The 11,402-nt window shown below is 31.3% G+C and overlaps 1 protein-coding gene across 15 annotated transcripts in view; it reads right to left on the reverse strand.

The window, feature by feature from the left end:
• The window catches only part of cac (cacophony), a gene marked incomplete at its 5' end in the record, with an annotated part of 288,903 nt that extends 280,072 nt beyond the window's left edge, over positions 1-8,831 (reverse strand). For all 15 annotated transcript variants that reach the window (XM_067046862.1, XM_014434586.2, XM_067046866.1 and 12 more), the window contains 1 exon segment: positions 8,658-8,831. In XM_067046862.1, coding sequence (XP_066902963.1) covers positions 8,658-8,831 — 174 coding nt within the window.
• Positions 8,832-11,402: the final 2,571 nt, after the last annotated feature.

Raw genomic sequence — 11,402 nt, forward strand, 5'->3', positions numbered from 1 at the left:
TAGTTTATTAAAAAAATTCACACTAAATTCATCAAAGCGAAATTCCATACTACCTACATGTAATGTACGGTTTACACTTAAACAAGTTACAGCTCTTACATATGGTAAATATTATAAACATTTCAAAAAATAAACAAATAAAAACGAAGATCAAACAAAATAAGAGAATAGGTATAAGACAGTTAATTTCGAACATTTATTAAATAATTATATGTAAAGTAAATTATATGTATGAGTTCATGAATAAGTGTTTGTTAAAATGTATAGTTAAAATAATATTCTTTTCTTTTTGATTGTAAAGTAAAATTTTATAAAACTTTATTTAAAATAATAATATGAATATATGCATTTTAAAAATTAAAGAACATATTTTCTATTGAGCTTTCCTATTTAGATTCAAAAACTTTTATTTTAATTGACAATTAAACACAACAAAGCCTTAATTATATTTTTTCAAATATTTATTTATTTTATTTTCTCTTATTTTTAACTATTCAAATCCAAAAAATGATCTTTATAATAATTAATGAATAAAATTGTGTGGGTACATTATTGAGTGTATAGACAGGTGGTGGCCTCCAGCGGCAGACAGGAGAAGCAACAGGTTGCACGTATTGCCGACAGATGGTGCAGCAGACCTACCGTGAAGTGCTTGTACAATCTTTACCGCCTCCGCCCCACTTCCGCTTCGATGCCTTCTTTTATCTACTCGTCCCTATCTGATCCAACCACACTGAATCTTAAATCAAAATTCATCGAGAAAAAAAATTTATTTTCATTGCCTACTATCTCGTTTTCAGGCTCATTGTCAGATTTTCGTTTATTTTTTATTATGAAAAGAACAGTTTAAAATTAACAAGGGTAAAATATTTACATTTCTAAAAACATAACTATACTCTAACATGTTCACAACATGCTTGGAATATGCTACGGTCTGTGACGACAACCTTAGGCCGTAATGTTAAATTTCCTGTGGCATCCTTCATCTGAAAAAACGCATTTCCCAAAATGTATAAGTTCATCTTAGTAAATTTACTTATTATGGAACAGCTCTTAATTATTTCTAAGTTTGGATGCTCGCAAGTGAAGTTTTTCACAAGAACTACTAAAGTGAATGCATTTAATAGGTGTAATGCCTTATAGAGCATTATTGATTTTAATGGAATATATTTTCACAAGGAAGTAACTTAAAGCTGGAGACTGTGGACGTGAGAAAATGATTTTAATGCACCCTTCTTTGCGATACTAAGTCGAAACATACTCGACATGAGACCGAAGGTTCTTACTAATGCGTTCTAGGACTAAGAAAAAAACTATATAATTCTAAAAAAAACTTTAATGTTACGTTTTCTGCCTCTGCTATGCATAAATTCATATTACATATCAATAGATTTCTATTTAATAAAATAGGTGAAAACATTTTTTTTTAAAGTCATATTCGTTTTAAGCATCCTTTAAATATGAATTTCGATAAAAAAAAATCGAAATTTTTAGACTTAATTGCTGAAGATTTTTTTTTTTTTTTTGTTTTGCGCCTAGTTCACGAAAAAGTTTTATACACTTTATCCAATTTCAACGGTATTACACCTGTTAGAAAGCTGAGTTTCGGCTCTTTTATATTTATAGTAAAATCCTCTTAGATTTTACGGCATTATATGGGAGAAAGAGTAGTTTCACGTAAAGAAAACATTTTATTCAAGTGAAACTTGAAAATGTTTCATTGTTTGAGAATAACGCAGATCACAAGTAGCAGTTTTCGCATTCGCGAGCCAATACTGAAGGACTGAAATGAAAAAAAAATTATTATCCAGGGGCAAATGTCCGCTAAGAATAAATAAATGGTTTCACATTAGGATTAATCGTCTGGCAAACATCTAGAAGGTTTCAGTATGCAGGTTAAAATTACATTAAAAGATTAGGATAAACTGCAATTTTCTCGTAGATTTAAAGTCCAAAAATGGCTATAGACATTAATGCGAAGATTTGATTGTGTATTATGTAAAGTAATAGATATAGTTTAAAGGAAAAAATGGATGAGGATTGGCGAATGGAGATGGGAAGAGAATTTCAGAAGGAGGTTGCACGGATTACGATTTGCTGAAGGTTCTATAGAAGGGCATTTATAAATCGATCGGGTGGGAACTGGTATTAGATGATAGTGAATGGATGCATGAACTAAGAGTGAGTGATCAAGAACAAAGGTAGGTTTTTAACTTAAAGGACTTGGACTATCCAGCAATGCCATCGTGTGTGGACGTTGTCTCGTCTTCTTTAGAGCGCGGAATGTACTGGGTTGGAGTCTTTTGATCGAGTCTGGCACCCGGGACTGATGTACAAATTTCGTAAATTCCTACCTCCTACATACTTTCTCATTATTCGTTCCTTTCTAGCTGACAGATTATTTAAAGTAAACCACAATGGTTCCTATTCATCCCACTTCTTTGAGTCCGCAGATGTCTCTCAGGGTAGTATCCTCAGTCCCATCCTCTACATAATCTATACAGTAGACATCACAACCAATCCTAACACTATCCTCACCACGTATGCTGATGACACATGTGTGCTCGCTGTTAATAATAACCCTTTAATTGCAATCTCAAACTCTTCAATCCCATATCACAGCCCTCGAAGAATGGTTTTGTAATTGGAGGATTAAAATAAATTCCAAAAAATCCCATCAAATTGCCTTTACCCTACGTCGTAAACCTACTAACTGCCCTACCTACAGTATACTTCAATAATGTTGCCTTTACCCCTGTTGAACTGATCCGCTATTTTGGACTAAATCTGGACAAACGAATAACCTGGAATCTTCACACAAGACTGAAAAGACAGGAAACTGCACGTCGATTTCGACTATTACAGCACTTACTAGACAAACGGTCTAAACTTCCAATTCATTACAAAAGACTGATTTACATGACAATTATAAGGCCTATCTGGACATACGGCGTTAAGCTTTGGGGTTCCACTAAACCTTCGGATTCCTCTCGTATCCAATCCTTACAATCCAAAATCCTTCGTAAAATCCTAAATGCTCCCTACTTTGTCACAAATAAAATCATCCGCAAAGACCATAATGTTCCATTTGTAACCGATCTAGCCTGAACCAGATATAAATCCTTCCATTACAAACTCCCTAACCATTCAAACCCATTAGTTTCTAATCTCGCTTCCTCTTTTATTCCGGACAATCCTCCGAGGCGTCTGAAAAGAAGATGGCCTCGAGACCTTATATTGTAAAAATGTTTTTAGAGTGCTACCATTGGGTAGTTTCTCTACATGCTTGTACCATACCATTATGATTTCCTCAAATTTACTTGATGTATTTATGTACGGTTGTAAATATAAATAAAGAATTTTTTTAAAAAAAGCACTTGGATTAGAAAAACACCTAGGAGGTAACACAAAAAACACTTCGGGAGGTTGAATAGTCACTTTCACTTGATATAACAACACAAGACACGAGGGCTTCTGGGAAACACGAAGATAAATCCTACGAAATAATTCATGAGTCTTTTCAGTCTCATCTCTAGATTATTAGATATCCCCCCGTACACCAAGGAACCGTAAACAGTAAAGAGGGGGAAAACGAAAGAGGATACTAAGAGCTGACGTGTATGCTGAGGAATAATATAATGTTTGTCGATCATTTTTCAAGAAGTGACTAGCTTAACAGCGAACTATTGTAGTTTTGTGTGAATAAACAGTGTGGAACGTTAAACTAACAACTAAACGTGGATGAGAAGAAGTAAATACAGTTTGTTCTCACATGTTTATTAAACAGTGCAGTGTAAATAGACTTGGGGTAAAGGTGATCAAGGGCCATCTTAGTCCTCTTGACTGGATATCATCGAAAGAGTACCTCTGTCGTTCAGACTAAAATTATGCGTGTATTTATTTACGTACTTCAAGAGACTTTTCCAACAAAAATTAATTATTTCATAATTCATAATATGAAATGCGATATTTTCGTAAGGTAATGTCGAAAAAAGGCATAACTCCGAATAAATGGTCCCAAAGTCTGAACACACCCAAAAAAAAAACTCTCCAGTCAAATCAAAGACTAGAAGATCTAAGAGGAATACCCTTCCATGCACTCCAGAAAGATCAGTAGAAGAAACCGAATCCCAACCCAGCCCTTCAACACAAGAATGATTATATGGTAGAAGAGTCGTCTTTTTTCACCACCAACCCTTATCACTCGTAAAAACTAAGACCACATGGAAGCTCCCTATATTTATAAACAATATAAAAAAATCTCACTACTATGCCAATAATTAAATAAAATAGTCAGTACAGGAAATATATAAATCAAAACCGCGTCATAGACACAAAATTAGTGTTCGACACTCCTGAAATGAATAATTATTATCATACACAAAGGTTGATCATTATACATACCAACTGTGACAGCAGAGTGCACTCAGAGTCGTAATAAGGCCACTGATCCATCAACACAACTGCTCCATCCGGATGTTATAAAAGAAGAGCATAATATAATATAGCATAGTAAAATATCATTTCATTAAGTTGGCAAAATTCAATTTTATTAAAAATAAAAATATAAAATCAAGCAAGGAGACCCTGTTTACAAAAGGAAATGGAACCACCTCAAAGAGGTATTTAAAATGGAACTACAATAATGGGTATACTCTAAATATCAAAGTAATGTAAACGATTTAGACCTTAGGACGTCCTACAACGCAGAATGCGAAAGAAATCCACATTTAGCAAATGATGACATCGACAAGTATCTAAAACTACCTCTATTAACAACACAGCTTCCACTGAAATTCACCAACCCAAAGGCTTCAAGAATAATCCTGGTCAAGACATGATCTTAGTAATTCATTAACCTGACTAGCGTTTTTGTCCGGTTTATGGATTACTACTAGTATTAATATATTATATAATAAATAGAGTATAAATCTACGAAATAAGTTAGAAGCTATAGGCCCATAAGTTTATTACCTTTTGTTGGAAAACTACTGGAATGAGTAAGACATTGTGCTTCTTTCTTTTTAATATAATACAGTAATTCCGGATACTCAGTTTGGTTTTTAGTATATCCATTCAACTTCACACCAACTGGCAAGATTAACGGAATTCATAGTAAACGGTTTTAAAATAAAAAAAAAATAGGCGTTAGTCACATTCTTAGACTTACAACAAGCGTTTAATATCGTTTAGCATCGGGGTCTCCTGTACAAAGTAAAGAAGAGTAGACACTACAAAATGCTTGTATGCTATTATGTTCCCATTTCCTAAATATTGAACATGTACTGTTAGAATAAATAATAAAAACTCCACCATCAGACAAATCTATGCTCGCTCAGTTCCTTCCACCATTCCCTTTAACTTTAATATTGATAACATCATAAAGTCGCAGCTATATTTGCTGAAGATACAGCGGTCTTTCCTCAACACAGTGACATTATAATGGCCAAAAATCTACTGCAGATTCACCTCAAAGATCTGATATAATATTTTAATAAATAGATGATCAGTCTCAACATTGCAAAATGTACTTCAAAAGTATTTATCCATAAATGCCCACCAGACCCACCTAAACTGATTCTCGAAGGTAAAGAATTGCAATATCCAGCCAGCCAGTGAATCAATAAGATGAGTTAGATTCATCTCGATCGTTGCCTTACTTTGTATCATCATGTTTATATAAAATTCACCCAAACCTACATAAGATTAGCAATATTGTACCTATTGCTAATAGAAAACCCGAATTACAATGAAACACAATAGTTTCCGTTTACAAAATTATACTTAAGCCATTACTGATGTACGGTTGTGAAGTGTGGGGGGGGAGCATTTTGTACGAAAAGAAAAAAACCGCAGCGGATTTCGGGAGGTTGACTTTTGTTTCTGAGGCGGTTCTAAGAAATAAAAATTTGACTCCCCACCATGGTTAGAATAGGGTGGTAATCTCTAGATAACCCTCCCCCTTCATATGTCAAAAGTGACTAGGAAAGGAGTCATAAAAAAAAAAAATAATAATAATAATAAAACAAAACTTAGCCGATTGCACTAGGGACAATAAATTGGAGTTGATAGACGGTTTCATCAAAAAACGATTTACGAAACTCCACACCCAACAACAAGCAGTTAAGGTGCAGTGGCTTATAACGTAAGCAAACCCAACCGCACCCCGAAGGCTCAAGTCCAGGCTTATTCAGAACATCCTGTTATAAACTCTTTATTTGATTATTTTTCTTCTTTATCTTTCTCCAATCATTTTTTCAGTATCACTCAATTGATTCATTTTATTTGACTATAATTTTTTTTTTCTTTTATCACAAAACCAATATTATTTTTAGTAATATATTTATTTTACTTTTTATTATTTTTATAAATAAGAGTTTAAGGAGGTGTCTTTTGCATGAGACTAAAAAACTGCAGAAAAATAAAAACTAACAAAATGTTGCAATAACCATGTAAGTCTAACAAGGCCATCTGGTTATATATATATATATATATATATATACACCAAAACATTTCTTAATTAATTTTGTTTTATTAGTCTCTATTAATTAAAAAACATCTACAAATGTATTTAGCTTTTATTAATATTTGTGCAAACAGCTATTTTATTCGAATTCAATATACTGGTCAAACCCGACGTCCTTAGCAGTTCCTAATGCTTCCTGATAGAAAATTCTGTCTGTGCCTTCAAGAACAGAAGACAGTTCTGATAAAAGATGAGATTTTTTAGCTTCGCAGTTCTCAGAAGGATCTTTCAGTAAAAATTCTCACAAAAATAAATATATAACATTTCCTTCTATCCAATAATTTAAAAACACACACGAAAAGTATAAAAACTTATCAATCATTAAAATTACATTTTCCTCAACGTTAACCGATTACAAAGTGTGAGTAAGTTACACTGGTTTTTAAGAAAATTAATTGATATTAGATACTTTACCAATAAAAATAATAAAATAAAAAAAAATCAATCGTTCGACAAATATTATAAATTTTATAATTTGTTTTATGAAAATACCAGCTTCTATGGAGAATCAGCTTGAAGAAAATATATATATGTAATAACGTAGTAATAATAATTGTATGATTTCCATAAAAAAGGAAAAGATCTTGCATCTTTAGCTGCAGCGGCTGACAGCTCACTAGTGAATAATTCAGTCAACATCGAGATGTGATTTTTTTTTTACAAATATTATACATACGTCTTCAACACACGCTAAATTGTTAAACAAAACGTTGTTTGCCAGTACTTTAGCAACTTGAGGCTTTGTGACTGAAATCTTTCGATTATATTTTAAGAATTATTTTGTTCTTAAGGGGTTATTGCTTTTTTGTATATTAATAAAATGATTTTTTTATTCTCTTTTACATATTTAAATGTTAATTTATTTTACAGTATTGCTTTTATTTGTATTATTTATTTTGTTTTTTGATACTGATTCAGTATAGACGAATTAAGTAATAAATCACATTGTAATAATGTTAATTTGTTAACTCTAAAACGAATAAAAAAAAATCAAAAACATGGAAAGAATTGGATGTCTTGTGGTGAATAAACCGTAAATGTTAGGCCGTAAAACGCTCTGTTGTGTTTGGACGTGGCGGGTGGATTAAGTTGCGGGTTCTTGCCGGTTTACTTACATTTGTATAAATAGTAATTACATTTTCTTTAAGGTACGACATCTCTACATTACCTGCGAAACAGTCGCATAATATAATTTAAAGCAGCAGTAGTCAACTTGATTAAAATAAATTAGCTATTATATTTTAATATATTAAGAACTAATATAATAGCGAAAGTATTCGCAAATCTAAAAACAAGCAGTACTTAATACAGGGCATTATTACTGAATGGGATTAGAAATGGTTAACGGCAACAAATGTAACGTAGGACGTTTGACAACATGAATAAATTCTTCTCATTTTCTAGATATTATAATTTTAACAAAGCAGTCACACAATTTCAAAGTTCAATATATTTAAACTTCAACATATTTCTTACTGAACAATGACAAATCTGATATTACTAAAAACGTTTAATTTATCAATAACGAACCTACGTGATTTAGAAAAAAAACAGGTTGCAAAAAACGTAGTCCATAATATAACTTAATATTATAATTTATAAATGTAAAATATACAAATAATACAGATACAAACTTATTCCAATAATCGTATTAAAAGAAAATGTCTTACAGCGTTAGAGGTCAAGACTTATTTAATAAATAAAAATCAGAAAAAGAATTTTGATTCTATAAAAGCAAACTTATAACTAACAAATAAAGATTTTTTGTATTTATCCCATGCATAAAATCGAAATTTAATTGTATTAATGTAATAAATACTCACACATAGATTTATTTTATTAACCTGCGTAATTAAATCAGTACACTTTAAATTATTCTGGTCCAGAATATTTTTAATGAGTGTTAAATATCGAACTCATAAATATATTCATCGATAACAATTCATTAATAAAAAATAAATATAAATTTAATGTAATTTTTGTATGAAGTATCAAAGATACTTTGGCTAAGTAGAAACGATGTTATCTTCCTACAATCCACTTCATACGGTCAACTATGTTCTTCTAATACTATGTTATCCTTCCCTATAAACAATGGATACATTATACATAAATACATTTCTAAACTTACATGATGTCTCCAAGCTTTAGCCTGGTCTGAATGAGAGCACAGGTCTTGTGGTCCGAAGTGGTGACGGCTCTCCTCCGGCGCCGGTACCTGGGGCTGCCCGGAGGCATCGGGGGCAGTGGCGAACTGTCCCTTCGACGGCCGGACAGGTGCCGGCCCACCACCCCTCCCAGCATCCTATGCAATAATATATTATTAATATGTCATTAATCATAATATATTTATAAATTATTTACAAAACAATAAAAAATATATAACATTAGCCTATGTTACCATTAAATGTTCCTAAAGGATTTTTTTTTTATATTTAGCTCTACACAATTTTTTTTTACCCGTTTTAAATTAGTGACAAAGCTTGGAATACAACTCCCTTATTGAAATAATAAATGAAATGAATAATTAATTTTATTATTTAATTTTTATTGCATGTTTATAATATTAATATAGAATCTGCTTGATCCTTCTGCTAATCACTTTTGCTTAATTTTAATTTTATTATTAATATTGTTAAAAGATACCTCATTCTTTAAGAGCTGTTAGATTTTTTTGTTGCCTTATATTTTTAAATTTCTAATTTTTATTTAAAACTGGTATAAATGTTATCAAACACTAATTTCTCTTTCTTGTTAATGATCTTTAATTCATCTTTGTTTTTTTTTGTTTTTTCCAAGTTCATTCAATCAGAAGTTAATTTACTCATGATTCATCATATAAAAATTGGTTTTATTTTATTTATTTATAGTATATTTAATTATTTTTTTCATTTAGTACAAAACATGATAAAAAAACACATGCATAACTATAATATACATGCAAACGTTCTACTTTCATACACTTTTTTTTTTCGTTTTGTTAATTATTATTGTCTAATTTTTTTCAATTTATAGTTATTAGAGATGGTAAATTATCCCAAAGGACTTGTCCCAGCAAAAATAAAGAATGATATTATTAAAAGTCATTCCACTGTCTAGTGACAAGTCCCGCAACTCTTTCATACTCTATACATTGTTCGTTATACTATGCTTCAACCTTATGGTTGAAGCATAGTGTAACGAACTACTTTTATAAGTATTTTTTTTATAAGTATATTTTTTTATTACGAACGGCTTTTATAAGCAGAATCTCAGTTTCTAAACTAATTTTTTATATGTTTTCAATGGTCGACAATAAAAAAAGATGTATAAATGCTAAATTTTGAAAATTTTATTTTTATCTTACGAAAGAAACAGGTGCGGTTGATAATTCATCTTTACTGGCTTTTCCTGCTGATACAGCCTCAGGTTCCGTTGAACTTCCTTCCCCTACTTTCCTAAAGGATAAAGTCGACATACCCCGGAAAAAATTGGAAAATCAATTTTTAAGCCTAATTTTACAATAAATTATCCTATAGTTAGTTTTTTTAACTGTATACTCACTTTTGTGATTAACTTTCAATTTGTAATGTAATGTTTAAAGAAATGGATGAAAAAGGGAAGAGTAAGGGGTGCTTATTATCACTGGATACGGCCTCATCTTCTGCTAAACTTCTTTTCCCTACTTTACCGGTTTTCTCTACATGAGAGAATTTTGAAGGAAACCAGTTTTGGTGCTGTTATTCTTGAGAAAGAATGCCCTGCACCAATATTTTCAAGTTCCTCGTTTTTATTTGCGATTGAGATTGCTTTGTAAATTCTTAGTGTTATTTAATTCTACCTGTGTTTTTCTAATTCAAAGCTTACTAATGATCATCTTGTATACGGATTCCGTAGGTTCAGTTGAACCTTCTTCCTCTACTTTCTTCGGATAGGAAAATGTCACTGGTATTCTCTCTGCGCTTCTCTAGCACTACAATAGCAGAATTACAGCACCAAATGAGAGAAAGTATTTCTTTAAAATCTCTCATGCTTGAGAGCAGAACAGTAAGGGAAGGAAGTTCAGCGGAAGTTGAGGACGAATCAGTAGGAAGTATCCAATGAGGAGGAATTAGTGCTCCCTCCACTTCTCTTCATCAACTTTTTTTTACATTCAATTTAACACTACATTACAAATTGGAAGTAAACACAAAAGTAAGGACACAGTTTTCACAAAGCTTTCTAAAATGAGAAGTTCTAGTAAACATTAAAATCTGGGCTTAAGATTTTTTTTCTTAAAATTTAGCATTTCTATATTTATTTAAGACGTCGACCATTGAAACCATATATAAAATTAGTTTAGAATTTTGTGTAGCAAGCATTATAGGTAAATTTAAGGAGCTTTCCAACAGTTTCTTCTATTTTGCAATAGAATCATTTGCTCAGGAGATCGCTATTTTTTGGAGGAATATGTTGTTATGTAGAAAAAAAAATTTAAATAGTTGAGAATCATTCTGACAGGTCTTTTTTATGTAGCACCCGATGCATAGAATCATCATCCAGAGTTTGTAGACTTTATCCTGTTATCCATTTTAATCCTGTCTGAACCATGACAATCATAATCATAACTATTACCATAATAACAAGTATTGCAAAGAGACTTATAAGTTATAATATATAAAATAATACAATAAAGAAAAAATAATATATAAAAAATAATTCTTATTAAAGAAACAAATCAAATAACTCTTTTTTTTATCTTCTAGAACTCTTGCCTTCAGTTCAAAATTAGAACAAAATAGTGCTTAGTTCATTTATTTAAACAATGAAAATAATATCAATAAATATTTAATTCATTTATCCTTAACCTTAATCTCGGACGTTTCGGTGATACTGTGTACCCCTCTTCAGCATCTAC

Source organism: Halyomorpha halys, unplaced genomic scaffold (assembly GCF_000696795.3).
Source record: "Halyomorpha halys isolate HHAL.00 unplaced genomic scaffold, Hhal_1.1 Scaffold1394.1, whole genome shotgun sequence".
Taxonomy (NCBI): Eukaryota; Metazoa; Arthropoda; class Insecta; order Hemiptera; family Pentatomidae; genus Halyomorpha; species Halyomorpha halys.